Source organism: Emydura macquarii, unplaced genomic scaffold (genome assembly GCF_026122565.2).
Source record: "Emydura macquarii macquarii isolate MOO-44397 ecotype Brisbane River unplaced genomic scaffold, CSIRO-AGI_Emac_v2 contig_2369, whole genome shotgun sequence".
In the NCBI taxonomy this organism is placed as follows: Eukaryota; Metazoa; Chordata; order Testudines; family Chelidae; genus Emydura; species Emydura macquarii.
This window is the reverse complement of record NW_027132506.1, coordinates 3,205,382-3,231,817: the sequence shown is the minus strand read 5'-3', so window position 1 is coordinate 3,231,817 and position 26,436 is coordinate 3,205,382. Positions and strand designations below refer to the sequence as shown.

The following is a 26,436-nucleotide window of genomic DNA, read 5'->3' as shown; positions in this document are numbered from 1 at the left end:
GGTCTCATCCCACTTCAGCCCTCATTCCCCTATATATTTGAACCCCTCTCAATTTCAATTCCTGGGGAAAATACTGCATAATCCCAACTATGCATATGAAATGATGGAGTCTAAATTAGTTGTAACCACTCAAGAAAGAGATCTTGGAGTCATTGTGGATAGTTCTCTGAAAACATCCACTCAAGGGGCAGCAGCAGTCAAAAAAGCTAATTGAATGTTAGGAACCCTTAGGAAAGGGATAGTTAATAAGACAGTAAATATCATAATGCCAGTATATAACTCTATGCTACTCCCACACCTTGAATACTGCACAAAGTTTTGTTCTCCTCATCTCAAAAAACAATATTAGAATTGGGAAACATACAGAGGATGGCAAAAAAACCCAAAATGATTAGGCATATGGAACAGCTTCCATATGAGGGGAGACTAAAAAGCCTGGGACTGTTCAGCCTGGAAAAGAGATGACTAAAGGGGGAATATGATTGAGGTCTATAAAATCATGATTGGTGTGGACAAAGCGAATAGGAAAGTGTTATTTACCCCTTCACATAACACAATAACCAGGGGTTACCCAATAAAATTAATAGGCAGTAGGTTTAAAACAAACAAAAGGACGTTCTTCTTCACACAACGCACAGTCAACCATTGCCAGGGGATGTTGTGAAGGTCAAAACTATAACTGGGTTAAAAAAAAAAAAACTAGACAAGTTCATGGACAATAGGTCCATCAATGGCTCTTAGCCAAGATGGTCAGTGATGCAACCACATGCTGTGGATGTTCTTAAACCTCTGACTGTCAGAAGCTGGGATTGGTCAATGGGATGGATCACTCAAAAATTGCTCTGTTCTCTTCATTCCCCCTGAAGCACCTGGCATTGGCCACAGCTGGAAGAGAAGATACTGACCCAATATGCTTTTCTTATGTTTCTTCTCTATGATTACACACGTGTAGTAAATTTGGAGGAAAGCAGATGCAAGAGTGGATATCAAAAGTATCAAAATCAAGTTTGTCGTGTAAATCCCAGTGAGGTTGCCACCCACTACTTGCTAGCACTAAATCAGAAACCATGTTCTTGGTCAAAACTGACTTTTGGTCAACCCAAAAGTATTTGTGTTGCTTTCACCAAATAGTTAAAAGAAATTGTTTTGACTTGAGGGGGAGGAGGGTTCCCTCACAACCTTTAGCCCACTGGTTAAGGAACTCACCCAGGAGATGAAATTTGGGTTCAGTTACCCACACTAGGAGACATGGGTCTCTCACAGCCTACATGAGTTCCCTAACTCCTGGGCTAAAGATTATGAGTGGCTACATTCCATCCCCTGGCCATTTTGTGACTCGAGTCCTCCTTTGCTTTTATCAAAATGCCTGAAATCAAAATGAAAAGTTTTGAGTTGGGTTGAAACAAAATACTTCATTTTGACCCAACTTGAGGTGGTTTTGACTTTTCAGTTTGCTGAAAATTTTTTAAAAATTGGTGTTGGTTCAACCTGCAACAGAATTTTTTTTTTCAAAATTGCCAGCAAACCAAAAAATCCAGTATTCGCCCAGCTCTATTCTTGACACTGATAGTTCTGAAGAGTGACGCAGAGCAGCAGGAATGTGACTGGTATAGAAAAACAAAATGACTAAAATCATTGGCTTGCTGACATTAGAATGGTTTCTATCAACATAATCAAAAAATGTGTTCTACTAGCAATAAAGGCTTACAGTTTATTTTGCAATGGGAGAGAAAATGTGTCCATCACTAAGAGAAGCCAAACTCCCTTGCTACTCTGACTTTGTCAAAGGAGGGAATCGTTTCCAAGTCCTTGCATAATATTCTTGGCATCTAGAATTGGACAAGGGCATGGATCCTTGTGCTGGTCTAGAAAGTTCACAAGAGGATAGAGCCCTAAAGGAAAGGCCAAAAGGGCCAAAGGTAAATCTCACCCTGTGATCAGTAGAATTTTTTGTCTAATCCTAGCCGCAAAATGAGCATTAGCTCATCCTATTGGTGTGAGAGAGGGTCTCTCATACCACACCCTGTCTAAATGGGAGGTGGAATCACTTGGATTTACTGTGTCATATATAATCTGAAAACTACTTTGAATTGAGTTTCTTGGGATATTAGTGAATATGAATTCGAAAGACATACATTTCCAGATCTTACTAAGGGCTGTGTCAGTGAAGTCTCTTTCCCACAGAGGACACATTTTTAGTTTTTCCCCACCCATTCACTCTCTGGAGTCCATATTCAGGCCCATCTCTCCCACCAAAGCCCTCAGCCGTTCCTCCCGAGTAGTCAAGTGAGAATGGAGCTTCTCTGCCCCTGGAGGGTAGTAAGGCAAAGGGAGGAAGCCCCCAGGCTGGCACAGCTCTGGCAGCAGCAACTATCCCTCCCCCATATTAGCTCTGGGACTGTCCTACCCATGGCTGAGGGATGGAACCCCAGTTACCTGAGGATGACTCAGGCTCAGCAGCCTGGCAATGATGGTTGAGAAGAGGCTTAGCTGCTCTCGGGGAGCTAGGAGTGCTCTGGATTCAGCCACGCAGCGGCCGAGAAGTTGGTGCGAGTCCTTATGTCACTAATGTAGGCAAGGTACCAGGGCCTGGGCTGGGAGAACGTTACTGAAGCGCGGGCTTGGGCTGGATTTTTACCCGTCACAGTTCCCAAGGTAACTGCGCCTCTGCCCCTTCATAGCTTCCTCAAGGGCACTCCCTTTGATCTCAGGCCTCCAGCCATCACCTTTCTTGGGGTGGGAACCCATATTCCTCTCCCTCCAGACCAGAGCTTTATGGCTACAGTCCACTTGTACCTCACAGTGCTTCTCCCAGCAGGCCTGGCTCTAATTCAGCACCTGCAGTTTTGCTCTCCCAGGACGATGACGGGGGACTAGCCAGCCTTCACAGAGCACAGTACGTTGTTTAGGACAAAAGCACTAGAGAAAACAGCTCACTGGTCTGTGAATATCCCACATGCCCATAGCATCTGGCACATCTCACTGGAATAGACTTTGACGTTTTTGTGCTCCCAAGATCTCGCATTCATCACAACCCCATTTCAGAAATGGGACTGAAGGCTCACAGAGACGGGGACTTGATGAAGGAGACGTGGAAACACAGAAGGGCTATGAAGTGCACAGAAACATAAACAGCAATCAGCAGAGGTTACCACATGGTCAGGAATCACATTCTCCTGGGTCCCAGCTCAATACACCTTCCCCCAGGCTACAGGGTTTGGGATCTCTCTCACCCACAGAACAGGGAGCCTCATTCAGTCAAAATGCAGAACCCCGCCCCCAAAGCCCAGTACCTTTGAGAGCTCATGATGGCAATAGTCCTATGGCTATGGGTGCACTGTTAAATCAGGGCGGTCATGTTTCCAACTAACCCCACATGCGGACAGACAGAAAAGAGACTGGCGAAGGAGGGGGTGGTGTCCTTTCCCGGTTGGAAGTGGGAGAGGGAGTGAGTGTACAGCATTCACGGTAAGCTGAAGCCAGCACCCTTTCTCAGACAGGCAGGGACACCCTTGAGCACACAGGTTCGGTCAGTCTGGAGACAATCACTCTTTGCTCCCTGGGGGAGTATCAGCCAGAGGGCAGGCACTGTCAGCGAGCTGGCTGGGCCGTTTCCAGGATGGCCTGGCTCGTTGTCAGAGCCCAGAGACACCATGGCCTGAGGCTGAAGTGTCCTGACATGACACCCACTAGATCCACAACTCAGAGAGGAGTTGGAATGGAATAAACGGGCTCTGAGATTCCCATGGTGTTCCCATCACCCTGTCACCACACAACCCTAACCAGTTAAACATGATTCACTGTTTTTTCAAGTACAGAGACCTCAGCCTGCTCAGTCCCATGGCAACATCCATGATCTTTATCATCTTTCATTAAAGGCACAGCAACAGGAGGAAAAGCAGTTCGAGCATCTGAAACGGAAAACAGGAAGACAGGCTTTAATTTGAACAATATCCCTTACTCCCTTTCCCTGCTGTTGGAGCCTCGCTTGTGCTACCTTGCTAACAACAGCAGCATGGAGACTGTCGCTCCAGTGGAGGCTCAGGCTAGCAACTGGGCTGGGCGGGACTGAGCTTGGCAGCTGGTCTGTGTGCCGCTGCCAGTGCTGCAGCCCTGCTATTTGTCATGCACTGGCTTCAGCCAAGCTCGTGTGGGTTTGCCTACCCAGGCCGCAGGCTCACTCCCAGCTGCAGTGTAGACATCCCTTAAGAATCAACCCCAGAGACAGAAGCTGCATTTTCTCTGTTTGCTGTTCTCATCTCTCCCCTTTTGTGTGTGTTTGGCTTGTTTTGTCTTCAAGGGAGCAGAATCTGACTTTAACAACAGCTCCAGACCATCTCTGCTAACTTTTTCTTCCCGCCCCCCGGACAGTTATTACCTCTTGCGGGGTTGGGGGGGCATGGCCATGGCAAGCCGCAGGTGAAGGGGGGGTCTCATGGGCGAGGGAGGTGGAGCGTGAAGGAGAGAAGGGATGCAGCAGATGGGAGGGACTTGTGAGAGGAGAGGAGGGACTCAGTGGGGGTCGAAAACTGGACACCTGGCAACTCTGCATGATTGGGCAGGAGGCCTGTGGGGCTGGATCTCCTGGTGGGGCTGGGTGACAGAGCCTGTGCTCTGTGCTGTGACCCACATCATGCAGGTCTGGCCTGGCTGGGAGGCTCCTACCTATCTGGAGAGCTGGGCAGATGCTCTTGGCTACGTCTCAATGGTGAGTCGTGCTCTCCGTGAGCTTTCCATGGCTGGAGCCCTGGACCTCTCACCGTGAAGATCCAGCAGCGGCTCTCAACCTGTCCAGATGCCTGTACCCCTTTCCAGAGGCTGATTTGTCTTGCGTCCCACAAGTTGCTCCTCACTTAAAAAGCTCCTTGCTGACAAAATCAGCCATAAAAACACAAGTGTCACAGCACGCTAGTACTGAAAAATGGCTGACTTTCTCCTTGTTACTGTATAGTTAGTTATGAAATACATTGATTGGAATATCAATATTGTACTTACAGTTCAGTCTACAGTAGACAGAGCCACATAAACCGGTCACTGTCTGTATGAAAGTTTAGTTTGTACTGACTTGGCTCATGCTTTTCATGTAGCCTGTTGTAAATGAGGCAAATCTTTCGCTGAGCTGACGAACTCCAGGAGACCTCTGCATACCCCAGGGGTATGCCTGTCCCTGGCGGAGAACCACTGCCCCAGAGCATAGTTCTCCCCAGCCCATCCCTTCACCCACCACCGGCCGCAGCCGTGACGCTAGCTCTGGCCAGCGCCATACTGGGCAAGGTGTAACGGCCGTCGCTGGCTCCTGGACACCAGTGCCTGCGAGCGGCGGCCATCGGGTGACCACAGAGCAGGTGAGACAAATGGGACAGGGCATGCGGGGGGCTATAGGCGCCTATGCAAGACAAAGCCCCGAATATCGGGACTGTCCCTACAAATCTGGGACATCTGGTCACGCTGGGCAGCCAAGGCCCACGGGCTGACCCAGCAAGGTCTCTGGCTGCAGCTTTAAGCGCTGATCTTTCTGTAACAGATGATAAAATATGCAGATCAGGGACTTTGCCATCAGCCTCCAGAGGCCGGGCCTGCCCAGCGCAGAGACGCTCCGAAGAGCGGCGGCAAGCCGAGACCTTGCAGCAGGCGCGGCGGGCCCGGCGCCCTCCCCCAGCAGGGGGCGCTGCGCCACCGCCCTTCACGGCGCTCGGCCGGCAAGGAGCCGCCGGCTCCGCCAATCCGGCTGGCCGCGCGGGTGGGCGGAGCTTGTGCCTCGGCCCCCGCCCCGGCGGCAGCAGCGAGTGTCCCTGCCGGGGCCCCGTAGCTGGGCGGCTGTTGTGACTGTGACTAGCGGCGCGGGTGGGCGGGTGAGTGAGTGTCCGCGCGCTCCCTGGGGCGGGGGGCAGGGCGGCTGTTCGTGGCCCGAGCGCCCCGCGCTTCTCCACCCCGAGCGCGAGCTCGGCCCCGGGGCGCCCGCTCGGGCCAGGACGGCAGAGCCGCGCCGCGCCGCGGTGGGTTCGGCAGCGGACGGGGAGCGGGTGCCCGGCTAGGGCGGGGTCCGGGCCGGCAGCTCGTGGCCCCGGAGCCAGGCTCCCCGCGCTGGGCTCCGCCCGTCTTGCTGTGCCGCGGGCCCGAGAGCGGCGCGAGGAGGCGGGCGGCAACCCCGCTCTGCCCCTCACGTCAGGCCGCCTCCCCCGGGCCCTGCGTGTCGCCCCCTCCCCGCGCAGCGCCGGGGCTGTGGGGAGACGGTGACTGGCCGGCCGGCCTGCTAGCCCCAGCGCGGCCTCCAGCCACATCCTGCCCCCGTTCGTCGCCAGAGGCCGGCTCTGCACCTGCACTGGGCTTGCCTGGCTCGTCGCTGGGGCTGTGAAAAAGGCCGGGCCGCTGGCTTGTGCTAAGCCCCCCTACAGGCAGCGAGGTCACTAGGCAGAGTCCGGGTGGGGGAATCCACTACACTACACTCGTGTTCCTCAACCTTTCTATGCTGGCAGCCCCCGTGGGACCGAACAAGTGCCCCGTAACTTAAGTGTCATCACTATGTAATACATTGTGGTTAATACTCAGAGTGGGCGTCGGGGGGGGCAAGCAGGGCAGTGGGCCAAAGGACTCACCTCTGTGGGACACCCAGCCTGTGGGTCAGTGTCGATGCCCCTGCCCACAGTGACCATTGCACACGCCCTCTGTGGGAGTTCATGCCTTATTTTCTACCTTGGGCCTCAGGGAGTCCAATGCCAGCCCTGCTTGCACCCCCCAAACCTGTCCTGTGGCACTCATCTGCCCATGTGGCTCACAACAGCCGACACACTGCAGCAGAGGTGGGGTGGAGGCACAGGTCCCACCCACCTGTGGGGCAAGCCTGATTGCTTCTCCTCGCAAGCTGAGCACTGTGCAGGACTGGGGATGCAGCACCTCCTGCTGGGAGAGAACACCAGCTTCCCTGCAGGCCCAGCCCCTGTGCCAAGTGTCTCATGAGTCCCCGGTGGGTTGCAGGGTCTTGGCTTCCAGTTGGGATCCATCTGTGCAGTGCTGGGCAGAGCCTGGGACGGCCTTGGGGACCGGGCTCTGTGTCGGTCTGGGGTCATACTGTCAGACCTGCTGAGGGTCAGGACTCTGGGATCTGGAGACTGATTGCAAAGTCCCTAATCTGCATATTTTATTATCTCATTAACATAAAAGATAGCCAGTGCTCTTGTGATCAGGATTTGAAGCTGCTGCTCAGATGCCTTGCTAGGACCTGCCCCTTGGGTGTCAGTTTATATTACTCACAATGGAACTGAAGTTGCTTATACCCTTAGTGAAAATGGCTGCAATTTAAGTGGTGTGGGGGACACCACTTGCTTTGTTTCCAAGAGGAGTGAAGCTACAGGTTGTCCTCAGGAGAAATGGCCTCTGTTTCCCTAAAGCCTCTGGCAGTTTTGGAGATCGAGAGACTGTGTGTGATACAAGCCCCTGAAATGTGTGGAACATAGATTAGGGTGGGTTTTTCACTATAACACCTGTTCTTAAGGCTATTTTCTTACTGTATGAAAAGATAAATAACTGGAAGAAAGGCATGCTGTCCTCCTGTGGCCCACCCGCACCCTTCATAGTATTGAGCAAAACCTTCATTGCAACTTTCCCATCCCCCACAAATACAGCGTGAGCAGCATGGTCAGCCTGTGAAGTACGTCAGCCCTGAGTGTTCCCTGCTGCTGCTGAGCCAGGAGGCCAGGCGTTGCTATGTGTCCTGTGAGGGAGATGAGTGAGTGTGCTGTGCATAGCATGTTTCCTTATTTGGAGGCAGTAGGAAGTTCAAAGTAGCTTGGAGTCTGTTGCTGTCTCTGGAAGTGGTGTTACATGGGTAATTGAGTCCAGATAAGAGCTGTTTTTAGGGTTTGCAGTGGGGGGATATTACATGCATCAAGTCTTAATCCCTTTGAAACGCCATTTTTGTTTATGGCTATTATAGAAGTGGCAGTAGGGACAGTAGAGTGGGCTGAACTCAGAACTGTCTGCTCTGATCCTCCAGTTGAAAAAACTGGTCTCATGAAGTGAGGGACAAAACAGAGGTATGACAAGCTGATAGTTCCCCATCCTCGCCGGAGATCGCTAGTGCCGAATAGGGGGGAATAAACACGTCCCTAGTGTCCCAGGGGTCAGTCCTGCGGCCGGTTTTGTTCAAAATCTTCATTAATGATCTGGAGGATGGGGTGGATTGCACCCTCAGCAAGTTTGCGGATGACACTAAGCTGGGAGGAGTGGTAGATACCCTGGAAGGTAGGAATAGGATACAGTGTGACCTAGACAAATTGGAGGATTGGGCCAAAAGAAATCTGATGAGTTTCAACAAGGAGAAGTGCAGAGTCCTGCTCTCAGGATGGAAGAATCCCATGCACAGCTACAGACTGGGGACTGACTGGCTAGGCAGCAGTTTTGCAGAAAAGGACCTGAGGGTTACAGTGGATAAGAAGCTGGATATGAGTCAACCATGTGCCCTTATTGCCAAGAAGGCTAACAGCGTATTGGGCTGCATTAGTAGGAGCATTGCCAGCAGATCGAGGGACGTGATTATTCTCCTTAGACTGAACTTCTGGAGCTCCAGCCCTTCTGCCTCATCCCGTGAGCTCTGTTTAAGTGAGTCCAGCTGAGATGGACTCTTCAGAGACCAATATGCCTCACCAAACACTTGTAGTGACTCCAACACTGTTGTCAAAACAGTCGGGTTCATTAATCAACTTGAACACCGTGTAGGAAGTCCTTAGGGTAGCCCAGAGAATTGAAGGTTAAGCACAGCCCAGATCCATTCTGGTTAGCCAGAGTCCAGCCAAGCTGTCATGAACACCATTGTGCAAGCTCTGTCTCTCTCCATATCACCCCCTTGGTCAGTTCCCAGGTGAGAAGTGCTTCATAGTAGCTCATTCGCTTCCAGCTAAATCAGTTGCTGTCCCTGTAAAACCCCTTGGGTCTCTGGCTCCTCTGCTTTGTAACCAATGGTGTTCTACTTTTGTCCAGTTCAGGCGTCTCTCTGCCTTTCCCCATCACTGACCAAGGCACTTTCCTCTTGCACAAATGGTCACACTGAAGACGAATGAGTCGTCGGTATATTCCTAGCTCATCGGGCATGTGGGGTATGGTCAGGATGAGTGTTGGACCTGCTAGGTTGGTACGTGTGACCGTAGGCCGTCCCTGACCCCCTTCTCCAGTGAGGTGCGTCTATATGCTGTGCACTACTGCCACCCAGGTTCTGCGCAGTGGCTCAGGCTGAAGCTGTGTGGGGAGCTGGAGCCCTTTGGCCTGTGTCGAGCTCTGTGTGGTTGAAAGGAGGTGGAGCGCCTGGTGTATGCAGGTGCTGAGTCGCGTGACCTGGGTCAGGTGCTGGGAAATGCTGAATGACCATGTGTTGTGAGTGCCTGGTCTCCCACTCCCCGGGCCCCAGATATTTGGATAGCAAGCTCTTGGGGCAAGGACCCTGTTAATTGTCTGGCACATACCCATTCAGTGCCACGTTGGGCACTTCAAGCCAGGGAAACCTGAATGACACCTGTGCACCCCTCTGATTCAGAATGATGGGCAAGCGCTAAGGGCGGGGCCTTTCTCACCACTAAGTCTCCTTGCTCCCAATGAGACTGTTCTACCTTCTTGTTTCAGCTGTGGGCTTGGTGGTGGTTCACACAGCTTTGAAGAATGACATCCAGAGGTTCTGGGACAGCCTTTTCCCGGCGGAACTACAGGCTGAGCACTGAGTTGGAGAAGCCCAAGGTCACAGGTAGGTGCCCTTGCATAGTGTGTAGGTGCCAGCTGATGGTGGGGAGGGCACAACTGTTTCCTAGGCTGAGCTCTTCACAACAGCCCATTAGCCATTTCCAGTCTGCTGGGGATTTTCCTTTCTTCCACTGCCAACCCCCCAGGGTGCCAAGGGCAGCCACAGTTTGCACTGGGGCAGTTTTACTCCCTTTCAGGCAGGGAGGAGCTGTCCTGGTGCCAATTGTGGTTAACTTGCTTGTGCTAGGGGATTGCCCCAGTGCAGCTACACTGGGGGCTGTGATTGGGCAAAACTCCAGGGCAGACAAGGCCTAAACCATTCCTAAGCCCAGAAGGGTTCTATCCCTCCTGGGGGGCCCTTCTCCCTGCTCTAAGGGCTTCTCCTTCTTGTCTCTGCCTGAGACTCCCTTGCCACAGTGGCCTTTCCTCTGCACTCACCTCCTCTACCTGAGGCAAAAGTGTGATGCCTGCAGCTCCTTGTCTTCGCCCCTTCCGACGTGGGGAGTTGGCTGTGCAGCACTTTGAGGCTGCTGGGGTTGGTAGTTTTCAGCTGAACCCCTTTCTGGGTTGCTTAAATGTCCACTAGGATCTCCTCTTCCATGGCTGAATGCGTGTCATGTGCTTGGCGGGAGATGCTCCTTTCTGAGACCACGAGTCCAATATTTCCAGGTGTAGCATCAGAGTCCATGGAGTAAGAAGCTGTGTCAGGGTATGTCTTCACTGACGGTGGCAATTTGCTGCCGTCAGATCGATCTATCTGGATTGATTGAGCGGTCAGTGAAGACCCGCTCAATCAATCCGGAAGTCGTTGCAATAAAACCACCCCCTCAAGTGTCAGCGCTGCATCGATGGGAACGCATTTCCCATCGGCGCAGCACAGTCAAGATGCCACGTAGAAGAGGAATTACGAAGTCGATGGGAGTTATGCAAGCTACTCTGTGTAGCTTGTGTAACTCTTGTCGACTGCCACCGAATTTCCAGGTGATTGTAGACCTGCCCTCAATGTCATGAAAATGATTTTCCTGGCGTGACATGGAGTATAAGGGCTTGTCCATATGGCAAGATAACATGTGACAAGCTGAGCTGGGAATGTACAGCAAGCACTGGCTTGCTGTGTGGACCCTGCTACCAGGCACTGAAAGTCCATGTAGACAAGGCCTGAGCGGGGCCAAGGAGGGTCTTGGGCTTGTGAGCCAGGCTCGCTTCATTTCCATTCTTCCTCTAGAAAGAAATTGTCCTTAAGTCAGTTTGACTGCTGGCTCTTAGGGATGCTGAATGATCTGTAGCTTCAGCCAAGTGGGCTTTCCTTAGGGATGACTGCAGATCTTCCCATTCCTTGCCCCTCAGGAGAACTGGGAAGGAAACGGAAGGTTTGAGGATAGTTTGTCCCTGCAGGAAGAGCTGAAACTCAGCATTCCAGAGAGATCTGGCAGGGAATTTGATTAGACCTGGGGGACTGCAGCTGCCATCCCCCTTACCTCCCAACAATTTGTGCGCTGTATTGCTGCTGCAGTACAGAAAGGTGTAAAAGCTGAAAACACAGGGACAGTGTTAAATAAAATCTGACAACAACCCCAGGAGTTACAACTGGTCAGATTACTCACAGTCACACTTAATTTGATAAAAATCTCCTGTTCTGGGTGTGCAGAAATTCCAGTTTACTGCAGAATGTAGCTCCAGGTGAATAGATGGGGCACTGTCTCAGTGTGGTGAGGCTGCTCAGCTCAACATGGGCCCTTTCTGTGAAGTCCATGACTTGCAAAGAGAACATCCAATGCCCCTACTAAAGATGGTCAGCAGATTAATGTCTTCCGGAAGCTGCCTTTTCTGCCGCACAATAGGGTGGCATGGAAATGTAAACCCCACGGTTTCCCCAGCCAGGGCCCAAGCATAATTTTTTCAGGCCCAGCACAAACTTGTAACACAGGCCCCCTCCCACACACGTACCACGATCCCTCATCCCATACGTACAATCTCATGAGCCATGAAAAGCTTTTTCCTCATGGTAATGAGGGTTGCAGCCTGGGCCGGGCTCCCCTGGGCCCCAGTAAAGTGTACCTTCCCCCCCCCCCCCCCCCCCCCATGGGGGGGTCCTGTCCCCAGTGGTTGGAGGCCTCTCGCCCATGCCAGAGGAGGTGAAATTGATGTTTCTGGGGTGACCCTCCTGACTTCCCAGTGCTTTTTTTTTTTTTTTTTTTTTGCTGTTTGCTGCAGGGATAGTGAACAGCAAGCTGCTGAATGACTATCTGCACCGCATCTTCCCCCGCACTGATGGCAGCCAGCCTGCAGCTGCTCACAGGTACGGGTCGCCTTCTGAAACTGCACCCACCTTCCTCCGTGTGTGCAATGACGTGTCTGACTGGGAGACCCTGTCCAGAGTCACTTGACAACAAAGCTGCACTTTGATGCTGGCATTGGGAAAAACAAGCCAGTGGAAGTGTATTGTATTGCAGAAGTGACTTCTTGGTCTCACAGATAGGCTTCCAGTGCCTGACTTTTAGAATTGTGCATGTATAATTGCAGGCCTAACTTGCTTTCAGATATACAGTAAATGTGGTGATTTCATGTGTATAAGGCCAGCTACGCATCTAGCTGATCAGTCGTGCACATGCTTTCCCAGTTTGCTTACGCAGTTGCAAATACTGCAGAAATGTTGTGTAAGCATTTGGGCCTTCAGTGCCCTGTAAATTAGACACAATGCTGCTATTGTCATGCTTAATACAATGACACTTCCTATGACAGGAACGTACCTTCTGTTGTCTCGGTTTTGGAGCGCTGTACGTTGGTCTTTTTATTAGTAGGTGTCATTTGAAGGAAACTGCTTGTGCAGGGCAAAAGTCAAGCTAGACACCAAGCTGTGGCATTGAATTTCTTTTTATGCTTTCCACTCTGCTTCCCATTTGGTGGGTTGGAATCCTGGGGCCTCTGTTGCGTAATTTTTGCGTTCAGCTTTGCCACCGGAGGGCATGTAGGCTCGGGGTGGGCGCAGGTGCTGTTGGAATGGTGTGACGTCCCTCTGGAGATATGTTCCTCATTCTGGCTGTTTGTGTTTAAAAAGCTGTTGGGGTCACATTCTGCCCACTATGCTTAGATTCTGAGCTCACATCTGAGCTGTCATCACCACTAAAAATAACGCTGGGGCCTCTTGGCTGTTGGTAAGCTGAAGTTATGGGGGGGGGAGGAGGGAGGACTGTCTCATGTTACTTTGCCACAAACTTGTCAGCCAGCCTGCCTTGGAATATTCCATTTGCACCAGCGTGTCAGTTTCAGAACTCCAATTCTTTAGTCTGATGACTGGTGCCTTAAGGACATAGGGATTGACAGTCAAGGAAAGGGTTGGTCCAACACACTGGGCTTCTGTTTGGATTTCTTCTCTCTACCTCCCTGGACTTGAGCTGAGAGGTGGAAGGCTGTTGCCTGATCCCAGTACGTTACTACCTCATCTTAGGGGCAGACAAACAGAGCTCTTAACTAATGGAAATTGCCATGTTGAAGCAGTCCTTCTAGTTTGCTATGCTGTCTCATAGTGGTCTATCCTGTGCTTGGGAGGAGCTCCCATTAAACATCGGCAAAGCTATCTCATTATCTTCCTTCAGAGCCCACCTGGAAACTCTCCTGTTCTGTGATGGCTACAAAATCTGGATAGTGGTTAGGCTGCAGGTACCCCAAGACTGTTTCCTGTCCTGCAGCCCAGTACTGTCTCACTGTTTCCTTGAGCTCCCCTGTCTGTCTCCATCATCTCTGGTTTTATACTTAGATTGTCAGCTCTCTGGGGCAGGGACTGTCCTTTTGTTGTGTGCGTACAGCACCTGATGCAATGGGGTCCTAGTCCATGACTGGGGCTCTGGGCACTGATAACAGTAATGCCCAGTTTCACAATTCTCTCCATGGGATTGCTTCTGACCTCAGCTGGTGATGAGCACCAAGACCTGAGGGCCTTTTGTAATGTAGCTTGTTCGGGGAGCTCTGGTTTACCAGCCACCCCAGATGTGAACTCTTAAAACCGTGGTGACGTGAGCTCTGAAGGGCTTCCTTCTTTATTCCCAGGAAGCTGCTGACGTTCCAGAACCTGCAGGAGCATCTTGACCGATTGCTGGCAGAGGACAATGGTGTGGAGGACAGTCGAGGTAGGCGATACTAGGCGTCTGGTCCTATTGGTGCTTCCTTGTGCGCCTTATTGGGAGACGAAGCAGTCTCATGGGAGACAGCTTCCTAAATGAGCCTGGTTCTTGCTTTCCTATGTTGTGATTCATCGTCCCTTTCGCTCATGCATTATGAGCACTTGTAGGCAACTCTTCAATGGCTCAGTTCTTCATTCTAATAGCCGTGTTTTCAAATGGACGAACTCAGTATGCAGTGAACTCTTGTTTGGGCCAGTGTGTTGGAGACTTCTCCTTAGCAATGATATAGCTAGCCCTTGCTGCTAAGGTTTCACACTGCAGAATAGCTGGAGTGTCCCACTTTTTCATAGAATATGTAGGCTTGTTGATAGTCTCCGTGGATTACTCTTCTGACCCATTGTCCTACTGTTGTTGAACTTCCTCAGCCCCGTAGTTTTAGGCATTGTTCCTCTCTGCTCATTAAAGCACAGCCAGTGAGAGGTGAGAGCTTTGCCTGTTCACGTGTCTAGTCATGAGCCCATATCTACTGTGTGACTGGCCCGCTCGCACTAGATGGGAATGTTCGGGCTAGCATTTGGCTTGGGGCTTAGCTCTGCTGGTGTGCAGCCTGTTCTGAAGCCACTTACTGCTGAAACTGTTGGGGTACACGTCCCAGGTGCTATGTGAGACTTGGAGGGTGACTTGGATGCTGCAGACCTAAACCGTCATGCATTGCTTTCAGAACTTCCCTTTACATTCTGCCGTGAGCCCCCTTCCCCCACTCCCTCCTGGAAGTGCTGGTAATCTGGTGCTGATACCTGTGTCCTACTGTTCCTCCTCAGATGCAGAGTCCAGGCGCTGTGCTCTAGTCTACAGCACGGCGTCCATGAGACTCTTGTACTACAAATGCCCCATGGCTTTTGCTGCTGCTCTGACTGGCTTTCATGCAACTCTCATTTCAGATCAGGTGGTAGAGGGGCGGCTTGGTCCCTCTGTTGTGGTGCTGGACCACACCAGTGGGTTTGAGGGACTCCTACTGGTTGATGATGACCTACTTGGGGTGAGTGTGACAAGGGGCACAGCGGAATGGCTATTTTCAAGCATGTATTGTCCTCTTGCAATGTGTTCTTCAAAGCAAACCCTCCTTCCCCCAGGCCACCATTTTGGTGTGTGGTGGTCAGTGAAGTTCTTGGAGGCTGTAACACTCCTGAGTGAAGTAGATGCTCTAGGAGGAGGCGGTCTGCACATCAGGCAAACTGCTCCCGCTCTTGTATTATTGCAGAGTCTGATTCCCCAGGGTTTGACTCTGAGGTGGTTCTAAACTGTGTTTTGTGAGGTCACTGCGAGGTTGTATTGCCGCGGTACCCAGGCCCTGCAGGCTGTCAGCGAAGCAGCAAACAAAAATCAAAGGCGGCATGCGGGGAGATTGAGTAACCAGAGGTCTCTAGTCAGCAGGAGCAGTGCAGCTCCCTCATCCTTCCCCTCACTAGTCTGTTGTTCAGTCTCACTTCCCGGCTCGCTCCCAGCACCTGTTCCCTCTGCTCCTGCCATGGTCCTGTGGGAGCCCCCATCACTGCACTGACTCGTTCTCTCCTCCTTCACATGCACTATCCCTCTGGCTGGACAACCCCCCTTCCTGCCACCAACTGCCCCCCCAGTGAGCCTTGCTGCCTCCGCTTACTTCAGCCTTTGCTCCCCCAACACACTCATTGACCGAACGAAGTGACACAATCCACTGGGATCTAGCCACTTCTCCACATCACCACTCTCCACCTGCCCCAGTGATCCTGCCCCTCACTGCCTCTTCACCTGGGCCCGGTGCTTACACCCTGTGTCTCAGTCTCTTGTTGTCCTTTCCCTTGGTCCTTCCTGCCTCTCCCGCCACCGCCCCATCTCTCTCCTCCTCTGGATATAGAACTCGTTGGCAAGTCAAATCAAACTGACTTGCGTGTAAATTGCCTGTCATTGTCTGAACTCGTCTCCTTGTCTGCCCTGAAACCAGGAGCACATTGGAGCACAGCTTGTCATTCCTTAGTGTCCAGAAAGAAACCAGGGGGAACCATAGTAAATACCCAGTAGTCCTTGTCTCCAGGCTGGCTGTGACTCTGACTTCATCTTGGCTTCATATGGCTTGTCTAGGATCCAGCCAGACATCTTCCTTGTTCCTCCTTGCACTCTCTGCAACACCTGCAGCAATTGGCATCTCCCTGCCTTAGGACCTGGCTGCTGCTGCTGGGCCCCTACTCAGCCCCTAGTGTATTTGCACACACATGCACTGTGCGATGTACGCTGTCTAGGTAGCTCCAGACTGATGGCTGGTGAATCCCCTCAGTGAGTCTGTTTCTGAGATCCTGGGAATTGATACACTGCCTTTGATAGCAGTTGTCTCCCTGACTTCTGATGGAAAGTTCTCCCCTGTTACTTGGGTCGCATGGGGTGGGAAGTGCCGGTGACGGGCCTAGGCCGGGGGCACCTGCCTCAGCTATAACAGTCTCCTTTGTTTGTTCCTTGGTTCAGGTGATTGGCCACAGCAACTTTGGCTCCATCAGGGCCACGACCTGTGTATATAAAGGTAAGGGCTGTGAGCGGATGGAAGGTAGAGAGCTCATCATGGCAGCAGGGAATAGTGGGTTACATAGCTGGAGAGCTGCCTTTAAAACCCCAATCCTTGCACTAGTGTCTGGGGTGTGTAGGAGAGTGGGGCTGGGATGCCGTTGTCTGATACCAAGTGGGAGGAGTTGGCAGAGGGGGTTGGGCTCCCCTGGGCATCATAAGCTCTCCTGTGATGGCAGCAACTCCCTGCTGTTCAGTACTGTTGGGCTCTGAGTTGTGCTGTCTGATTCTTGTCACCCCGGTTCTTCCCCTCTCACTCCCAGGGAAATGGATCTACGAAGTGCTCATCTCCTCCCAGGGACTCATGCAGATTGGCTGGTGCACTCTCAACTGCAGGTTTAATCAGGAGGTACGGTAACTGCACAGTACATACTGGCCTGCTCTGCCGCTTGTTCCCCTGCCTCAGCACGCAAGCCAGGGCAGAGTCTTCTGTTGTCTTTCTGCTCTCCATCTTTCCCAGCACGTGCGCACGCTGTCACCGTCTGAGCTTCCTGAAATAATAAAACCCTGCTCTTAAAAGCTGTTCCTGCTGCATTTGCAGAATGGGTGCAGTGCGGGCGCCCGCTGAATCCCTCAAGTGTGTTTTGTGCTCGTGCTGGACACACAATGGGACAGCAAATGCTGTGTCTTAGGGCACTTCCCTGCTGCTCTCCTCTGGCATCCTGTGAGTGCGATGTACAGGGCTGACGGGTGAATAGTGGTAATAGTGCCAACAGGCGCTGCATGGCTTTTCAGGCTTGCCAGGCCTTTGGGAGCTGTTTGTTTCACTTGGAGCCTGGCCTGCCTGTTTTCAGTTTGTCCCTGAATGTTGATGTGTGATTGTCCAGATGGGGGGGACGGGGAACAGCTGGCGGTGTCATGCTGGCTAGAGTTTGCTCCTGTTCTCTTGTTTGGGTTAAAGGGCATTGGTGGGGGATGCTCTGTAAAAAAGCAGAGGAAGCTGGAGTGCAAGTGCCACTGAGTGACAGGATCTTTGCAGGTGTTGTGGGAGTGCAGAGGGTGATCTGCTGCTGCCCTGGGAGGATCACAGGCCACGCTTGGTGTTAGGCCACAGATGTGGGGATGTGCGTGTGAACTACTAGACTTACGGTCCAGCTCTCCTCCTGCAGCAGAGAGTGCATGTAGCTGAGTGCCCAGAAGCCTGTTTTCTTTGCCCTGCAGCTTTGCTCCCATTGAAGCGGCTGCTGCTCTGGGTGTGAGGTGCTTGGGCTGAGCTCCTCGCGCTCGGTCTTCTCGACTCTCCTCTTGTCCTTTTCTCCCTGTGCAGGAGGGGGTTGGAGACACTCCAGATTCGTATGCGTACGATGGAAACCGGGTGCGCAAGTGGAACGTCACCACCAACAACTATGGTAAAGTAAGTGCCTGCTCTCAGTGGCTTCCCAGATGGAGTCTCCTTTGCTCTTGGGCCTTCCCACCATGTCACAGGTTAGCTCGCTAGTGGAGCATTATGACTTCAGGGCCTGCCTTTCCCCAGCTGCAGTGACATACTCTAAAGAAGCTTTAATTGGCATCTGGCAGTGACTTGGAGGTGTTGAGAGGAGCTGGCTCTGCAGGATGATGTGCAGCGGCCAGCAGAGCCCAGAGAGGCCGTGCTGCTCTCAGGCCACGCATAACCCCATTATGCCCTTGGTGAATTCAAGCTGCCCTTTCCTTTGGGGAAGGCAGGTGCCGAGAAGAACTATCAGAGCCTTGTTTGCTTTAAAAGGGAAGGAAGCAGGTGGCCCCCTTTGCTTCCCATATTTATCAAGGCTCTTTCCTGAGCTTCTTAAAACACTCTTCAGCAGTTTGGCAAAACAAGCCGCCAGCCCCAGGTGGGCTCTTGGGGGCGGGGAGCCTGCTGATCACTGACCTATGCCCCTGGTAGCGTACTGTCCCATTACAGCACCTTTGTACTCAGCTGTGGCTGCTTGTTCCTCTTGCTCAGCTCACTATTGAGGAGCTGCTGATGGGAACGAACCCCAGCTTAGTCCAGTCACTGCTCTCTGCAGGGCTCCGTTTGTTTTGCTCCTTGTTAAGTGCTGCTGCTGCCTGGGGCTAATTCTGCTGGGTTTGTGGCTTTGTTACAGCCGTGGTCCTAGGAGTAACCCTAGTGACTGCCAGACTTTGAGTGTTGTGTGCCCAACTGTCCAGAGGTGGCTGACCATGCTGCATGTGCTCCTCTGGGAAGGAGCTGTCCCTTGCTGTTCTCGATGGACCTGGTCAAAAAAGTGTTATTGGAAAACAACCAAAAACGCCCTCTTTGCAAAACTAACATCTTCCCTGGGAAATGTCTGATTTCTGTCAGGAGAATCAAAATGAGTGATGCCTGGCTGAGCCTGCCTGGAAGGCTCTAAGAGGGACATGGTGAGTGAGGTTGTATCTCTTATTGGACAACTTCTGTTGGGGAGACAAGCTTTTGAGTCACACAGAGCTCTTCTTCAGGTCTAGGAAACTTACCAGGTGTCACAGCTAAATACAAGGTGGACCAGATTGTTTAGCATAAGAAATTTAACACATTTCAAGTGGCTTGTTAACACCCCTGTATTCATAAGGAAGAAAGGAAGGGGGTGGGGAGTTATTAGTGGGTTATAGGTTGGCTTTATGGCTTATTACAATAGGGTCTCTATTCAGTATATGATTCTTAGGCCTTGTCTACACTAGAAAGATTTGTCAACTAGTTTTTTCAGTGATAAAAAGCGCTATAATTACAGCACTCATGCCCGTCCACACAGCACTTGTTTTGTTGCAAAAACGCGTCCACACGTGGTGCTGAAGTATCGACAGGTAGAGCAGTGCATCGTGGGGCAGCTATCCCACCATGCAACTTGGCAGCTTCTGCCACTAGGAATTCTGGGATGGGGGAGAGGTGCACGGAGCAGCATGGGTGCTGGCTCAATGCCCCGTGGTGCATTGCATTTCCATGCCATCATTCATTGCGTTGCTGGTAGTGACTCGCGCCATTTTTTCAATGGCTTCCTACCGTTTACTGCGCGCCTGCCATCTCTGTCTAAAAAGATGAGTTCCGTGCTACTCTCCACCATTGCTTTCAGTGTTCTGAATACATCACGGCTGGTCGCGCAGTATATCATGAGCTCCAAATCGGAACAAGAATCTGAAGAGCCTGACCTGCTGAGTGACATGCAGACAAACAGCACCGCATTACTGTCGTCATTTATGGAGCATCTGCATACGATGAACTGATGCTTCTGAGTGCATGAGACAAGCACTGAGTGGTGGGATCACATAGTTCTGCAGGTCTGGGATGACAAGCAGTGGCTACAGAACATTCGAATGCGCAAGGCCACCTTCATGGAACTCTGTGCGGAGCTGGCCCCTGCCCTGTGGCGCAAGGACACCAGAATGAGAGCAGCCCTCTTTGTGGAGAAGCACATGGCAATTGCTGTGTGGAAGCTGACAACTCCAGACTGCTACCGGTCAATCGCTAATCAGTTTGGAGTCTGCAAGTTCACCGTTGGAGCTGTATTATCACAAGTGTGCAGGGCCATTAATGGCATTCTGCTGCGAAGGACTGGGCAATGTGTGTGAAATAGTGGATGTCTTCACAGCAATGGGATTCCCTAACTGTGGCAGGGCAATAGATGGCATACATATCCCAATTTTGGTACCGGACCATCTTGTGATGGAGTATATTAATAGAAAGGGGTACTTCTCTATTGTACTGCAGGTGCTTGTGGATCACCGTGGGCGTTTCACTGACATTAACCTGGTTTGGTCGGGAAAGTTGCATGATGCTTGTATCTTCAGGAACACTGGCCTGAATCGGAAGCTACAAACAGGGACATATTTTTCCAGACAAAAAGATTCCAGTAGGGGATGTTGAGATGCCCATAGTGATCCTGGGAGACCCAGCTTACCCACTGATGCCATGACTCATGAAGCCTTACACAGGCAATGTGGACAGCAGCAAGGAGCACTTCAATAACAGGCTGAGCAGGTGCCAAATGACTGTTGAATATGCATCTGGCAGGTTAAAGGTGCGCTGGAGATGCCTTTATGGCAGGCTGGACTTAAAGGAGGACAATATTCCTGAAGTTATAGCCGCCTGCTGTGTGCTCCATAATTTATGTGAAGCTAAGGGTGAGATGTTTGCCCCTTGGTGGACCGCAGAGGGGGATTGCCTTGCATCTGAATATGAGCAGCCAGATGCCAAGGGTAGTAGAGGGGCACGACGGGGGGCCATATGCATAAGGGAAGCATTGAGAGGCCATATTGACAATGAGAACCCATCAGGTGTTTTTTGAAACTGTGCTGTGGCATCTATGACCACTATACAGCTGTACATGTGTGTCGGTAGTAGATGCATATATCATGTTCAACATATAAATAAAGAGTGGTTCTTGTTTTGAGAGCTTACTTTTATTATTAAACACAAAACAGCACACAACACAAACAAATCCTAGTGGGGGGCAGTGGCAGCTATGACAGCTGTGTGTAAGTCCAGCTGTTGTTCTCATAGCTGTCTGAGGGGGTGGAATGAAGGGGATAGCGACATGGCCTGTGACTTTGGTAGGACTGTGTAGAGGGAGTTGGTGGAGTGCAGGGGAAGAAGTTCTGTTGTGACTGAAGGGGGAGCCGACCTTGCATGAGCTGTGTCTGCAATGACACTATTGTCTTTAGAAGATCTGTCTGCTCCTCCATGGCCTTGATCATGCGCTCATGGCCAGCTAAAATTCTCTGCTGGTTTTCCTTCCGTTTCTGTCTGTTCATCTGCTGAGATTCTGACATTGATTGTCACCATGCCCTTTTCCCTCTTTTGGACGCCTCAGAGGACAGGAGGAGTTCCTGGAACATCTCCTCCTAGCTTCTCCAGGGTCGCTTCCTTATCAGTTATCGGCTGTCTGCCGGCATGGGGGCCTTGGCTGTGAAGGTCACATCTGTGTAAGAACAAGAAATAATTAACAAAACCATTATTTTGAGTGCCCTGACAGTACACATGAATCACTGAAACACACCTCATTCTCGCTGTCCCCCTGTGCAGAGTACAGCTCCTTGATCAGCCTGGGAATGGTGAGTTGTGCAGGTGGGGGGCAGACCATCCAAGTAGGTCTACGTTCTGGGGGGGTGCTCGCTTGGGGCATGTAGGCCAGCGGCCCTGTCTGGCCGGGTCGCTGCGGCCCTTCCTCGGGTCCAGACTCCGGGGGAGGCCACAGCGCCTTCCTGAACGGGGAACAATTAGCACTTGTGCACGAGTCTTAGCCCCGGCCCTCAGGCAGGGTGGGCATACCAGTAGTCTATAACCTTCCAACCTCAGGGAAGGTGAGACACGCAAGCAGTCTGTTGCCTCAGGCCCATAGGCAGGGTGAGGCAGGTAGCAGTCTAGGGTTTCCGCCCTCAAGGAGGGTGAGACACGCAAGCAGTCTGTTGTCTCAGGCCCTGAGACTGGGCGAGGCAGGCAAGCAAGTAGTTTATTGCTCTGGCCCTTAGGCAGGGCGGGCAAACAAGCAGTCTAGCGCCCTGGCCCTTAGCAGGGCAAGGCGGGCAGTGGGTCTGCTGGCAGTAGCGGCAGGGGAGAGCACGTTCTCCCGGGGTGGCTAGGGAAGGGGGACGCAGGCCCACCCATCTCCACTGCGTCCCAGCTCAGGGCCCTAGCAGTGGCAGGGATGTTGCCACTGAGTCGGCGGGGCTCTCGCCGCAACATGCCGATGGGGTCTTGCCCCTGTCTCAGCCACTGTCAATGGCTGTCCCTGGGCCACTTCCTCCCCGTATCCCCAGATACCTGTATCTTCCATGTCCTCAGGGTCACTGGGGTACTCGGCCCGTGGCAGGCTCGCCAGTCCCTCTTTGTCCACCGGTAGCAAGGCAGGGAGATCCTCTTGGGGGGGCAGCTCCTCTAGGTCACAGGGCTTCTGGGGTTATTGGGCATCGGGCAGCTCTTCCAGGTCCCGCCTGGCCTCAGGCGGTGTCTCCTATCTGGGGGGCTTCGGGTACTCGGTCCAGTCACTGGGGCCTGGTAGTCTGGTCCAGTCACCGGGGCCCAGAGGCCCTACTCAGTCCCTGGGTCCGGGTCGGTCGGGGAACTCTCGGGGTCTCTGCGCTGGGAGGCGAGTGCCCCTAGCATCGGCTTGGCTCCAATCTGGCCTAGGCCTCAGCCAGTGGGACAGCACATCTGCCTCCGGCGGCAGTCTTCCTCCTACTGAGCTACGGGGCCTGTCCTTTATACTGCCCCTTCCTGCAGAGGCTCCACCCCTCTGTTGCTGAGTGGGCTAGCCGGTCGGCCCTATCACAGCCCGGCCTTTCGATTGCCTGGCAGACTGGCCTGCCGGCCCTATCACAGCCCGGCCTTTTGGTTGCCAGGCAGACTGGCCTGCCGGGTCTGTTTCTGTCTGACCGGGTTGCTGCGGCCCTTCCTCAGGTCCAGACTCCGGGGAGGCCACAGCGCCTTCCTTCGGAGCATAAATGCAGGTACAAAGAGAAAATAAATTTCAAATTGTGCCACCATTCTCCACAGGCAGGGGCCATAGAAGCAGATATCTCGCTTCTTAGAGTCAGCAAGATGCTAGGATACATGTCCTCCATGTGAGCAGTTTCAAACCGGGTCCCTATGCTGCATGACTGTGTGCTGCTTTGGTCCCCACTCAAGTGATTGCCAATTGGTGTAGAAAAGTGACCTACAACGGGGCAGAAACACAGCTGCTGTGCCCAGGAATCTGAGGCAGAGAATCGGGGAGTACCTCCAAGAAAGTTTCCTAGAGGTCACACTGGAGGATACCCGTGAAATCTCAGTGTGCATCAGCGTGCTTCTCAGCTGTACTGCCTAGATGCGCAAGGGAACGGGAAAGCACATGCAAACACAGCTACTCCTGTACATTTCTATCCCTTCAACTTCCTGTGTGTTTTAGCCAAGTTAATGATCCCCATGCCTCCAGTATACAAGCAGCATCAGCTTTCAAAAACTTACCAGAGCTCTCCTGTCCTGCATCCTGAGTGCCTGAGCTGAAGGATTGGGGCTGGCTGTAGCCTTCTGGGGTCAAGAACAGCTCCTGACTTCCAACCTCGAACTGTTCCCCAGCTCCGGGTCATCCTCCAGCTCCACTTCCTCATCGATGACCTCTTCGTCAGGGTTCAGTCCAGCATCTGGTGGCCCTGGGGCCGCAGAGGTGTCTACGGGTATCTTGGGGGTGGATGTGGGGTCGCCACTGAGGATGGATTCCAGCTCTTTGTAGAAGCAGCAGCTCATTGGCTCCGCACCAGAGCAACCAGTTGCCCCCCTGGCGTTGTGGTAGCTCTGCCTCAGCTCCTTGATTTTAACTCGGCACTGCAGCGTGTGATGCTCATAGCGCTTCTCTGCCATGGCACAAGAAATCTGGCCGTAGGTATTAAAGTTCCTTCAACTAGAGTGGAGCTGGGACTGCATGGCAGACTCCCTGCTTCAAATGCTGCTCAGGTCAAGCAGCTCCAGTGTGCTCCAAGCAGGAGAGTGTTTACTGCCTGGAGCTGCCATGGTCAGCTGGGAAGATGAGATGCAAGCTCCACCTCGACCAAGCAGGAAGTGGAAGAACAATTTCAAAACCTCCTGCAACTTTCCCCAGGGAGGGGCAGGTGGCTGCAGAGCAGCGGAGTGCAAACGAATGTCCAGAGTGGTCAGTACTGGCATTGTGGGACATTTCCGGAGGCCATTTACCACGACAGAAACATACAGCAGTGTGTACACTGCTGCTTTGGCACTAAAACATTGTCACAAAAAGCTCTACGCCTCTCATTGAGGTGGTTTTATTTTGTTGACCACACAGGGCAGTTTTGTCGACAAAAGGGTCATTGCAATGTGTACGCCAGGATTGTTTTGTCAACAAAAAGTGACTTTTGTCAACAAAACTCTCTAGCGTAGACCAGGCCGAAGTGTCTAGCAAAGTGATGAATTTCAGCTCCCGGGCTCATCTTTTGAAGGAGTTGTGCAGGCTTCCTTTGGGAACGAGGGCTGAGAAGTCAGATACAGAACGGTGGCTTTGTGGCAGGTTTTCACCCACAGGTAGTAGGTGTCTTTTGTCTTTGGAAGGCTCTTGTCAGCTTCAGTTTCTGCAAGTGAATTGACAAAAAGCTTTTTCAGGGGCTGTTAAGGCACTAGGAGGCAGTGTCCCCCTGTACAGACTGCCGTGAGGCCAGGGACCCCAGTTTGCCATGGTGTCTGGCTCTGGGGCAGCCTGGCCATGCCAGGGCTTCCAGGGCCCCTGCTGTGTGTGGAGCTGGGAGCCCTGACTTTAATTGGGGTGTAGCTCCAGGCTCTGCAGCAGGGGTCCTGGAAGCCTGGAGGGCCCTGGCTTGAGCCCGGACTTGCAGGGCTTCCCATATTGCCTGCTGAGAAACCAGGAGCTTGGAAGTCCTGAGACTCTCTTGAGGTCTGCAGCAGCACTGCCATGTGGATGTGGACTGCCCTGGACCAGGGACCCCCGGGCTTCCAGACTCGGGCCAGCTGGCTCCCTGAGCTGACAGAGCATTTTGCATTAGTGTTTCATTTTGGAAACTGAAATGTTTGTTTCTGTTTTGGAAACTGAAATGTTTGGTCTGTTACTGAAATGAATGGAGGGGAGGACGGGCAGATTTCTGGTTCATGGACCATTTATAAAAACTTGGATTCATTCCTTTTCATAATGAAACCACAATTCAAAACTGCAAAGTTTCCCAAGAACTGGACATCCCGTGTTTTGGCCAGCTCTTCTCTTCCCAGTCCAAGGGGTCTGAGATGGGTGTCTGGCCCCTGCTCTGTTTTGGGACTATCCCATGGGAAGCTGGTTGAACACCTGGATATGCCTCTAAACCTTTTCCTTCTTTTTTTGTGCAGTCCTGGGCGGCAGGAGACATCGTCAGCTGTCTGATAGACCTGGATGAGGGCACCATTGCTTTCTGCCTGTAAGCATCTTGCAGGGCTCCCTGCTGTGTTGACTAGCCCTGCTTAGTGTAAATGTTCCTCTTCCTCTGTTCTCAGTAGATGCTGGCAGGGTTTCATTGAGCTGCTCCTGGCAGCCACCAGGAATATTGTACTCCCATGGCTGGGCCTTGGCCACAGGAGCAGCTTGGTGGGATACTTATCCTTCCTCCCTGGCTCCCAATAGTCAGAGTCCCAGGGTTTACTTCTGAACATGGCTTACAGGGTATGTCTTTACTGCAGAGTAACTCGGGTGATTGGTGCTTGGGTTAACCTAGCCCAGGTGTGAGCAGCCACACTGCAAAGATCTCGTCAAGTTATTGGGTCCACGCTGGTGCTGACCACCTCCTAGTGTGTTGCTAGGACTTCTGGGGGCATCTGCCGGCCCGTGGTTCTTAGCACTACAGTAAGCTGAGTTGCTCTGTGATTCTTTTGCAATGAATTGTGGAAGAACTTGTCTGTCCTGGGCACGTGAGGAATTGTGGGAAGGTACTGGAGGACTAGCAGCACTCATCTACTTCCTGACTGCAGACTGGTGGGTTACCAGCCTGAGTGAAAGCAGCACTGGGGCTTCAGCTTGTCACCCCAGGTGAGCCAGCTGTCCCGGGTTGATAGCCCTATCAAGCATGGTCAGAGGTTTGTGTGTGCATGGGAGCCGGGTTAATTCCGCAGTGAAGACAGCTTAAAGTAACCCATGGGGTTCAGGCTATGCCTGCAGGAGGGGGGCAGTGCCACCAGGCAGGCTAGACCCAAAGCCATCTCCTGACGGGGACTCTCTCCGGTTCTCAGGGCTGAGAGTCAGTTGTCTGTGGTGCTAAATGGAGTTCTGCACCATTGCAGTATTGCACTTCTGTAAACGCCCACGGCCCCATTCCATGAAACAAGCAGGAGAGCTGCTGCTTTGTGCTTCCCTGCAGCTGTAGCTGCCTGACAGACGCAGAGCAGCTGCGGGCACACAAAACGGTGAGCAGAAGAGAAGGGTGAGTCTGCGTCACCTCTTGGTTTTAAACTTCTAAAAGGCTGGCACAAAACTAGAGGACTAGATATGGCTGTGAGTGTTTGAACCAGCCTGTTAAAGGGAGCTGCAAAGCGGACAACAAATGGGGCTTGTCTTTCGTGCTGTCTGGTGGCTACAGA

General features: G+C 52.3%; 1 protein-coding gene and 1 long non-coding RNA gene across 2 annotated transcripts in view; one reads left to right on the top strand and one right to left on the bottom strand.

The window, feature by feature from the left end:
- Nucleotides 1-3,836: 3,836 nt before the first annotated feature.
- On the bottom strand, nucleotides 3,837-6,752 carry LOC137161774 (uncharacterized). The gene is made up of 2 exons (XR_010922165.1): nucleotides 6,597-6,752; nucleotides 3,837-3,911 (listed from the first exon to the last, which is right to left on the bottom strand). It is a non-coding gene; the product is annotated as an uncharacterized lncRNA (long non-coding RNA).
- RNF123 (ring finger protein 123) overlaps nucleotides 5,815-26,436 on the top strand; it is a 107,280-nt gene continuing 86,658 nt past the window's right edge. Inside the window, exons 1-9 of the mRNA XM_067561244.1 lie at nucleotides 5,815-5,852; nucleotides 9,613-9,730; nucleotides 11,941-12,025; nucleotides 13,774-13,853; nucleotides 14,789-14,886; nucleotides 16,344-16,398; nucleotides 16,703-16,788; nucleotides 17,707-17,793; nucleotides 25,216-25,283. Coding sequence (XP_067417345.1) covers nucleotides 9,649-9,730; nucleotides 11,941-12,025; nucleotides 13,774-13,853; nucleotides 14,789-14,886; nucleotides 16,344-16,398; nucleotides 16,703-16,788; nucleotides 17,707-17,793; nucleotides 25,216-25,283 — 641 coding nt within the window. The 5' untranslated portion in view covers nucleotides 5,815-5,852; nucleotides 9,613-9,648. The remainder of the gene's footprint in view (nucleotides 5,853-9,612; nucleotides 9,731-11,940; nucleotides 12,026-13,773; nucleotides 13,854-14,788; nucleotides 14,887-16,343; nucleotides 16,399-16,702; nucleotides 16,789-17,706; nucleotides 17,794-25,215; nucleotides 25,284-26,436) is intronic.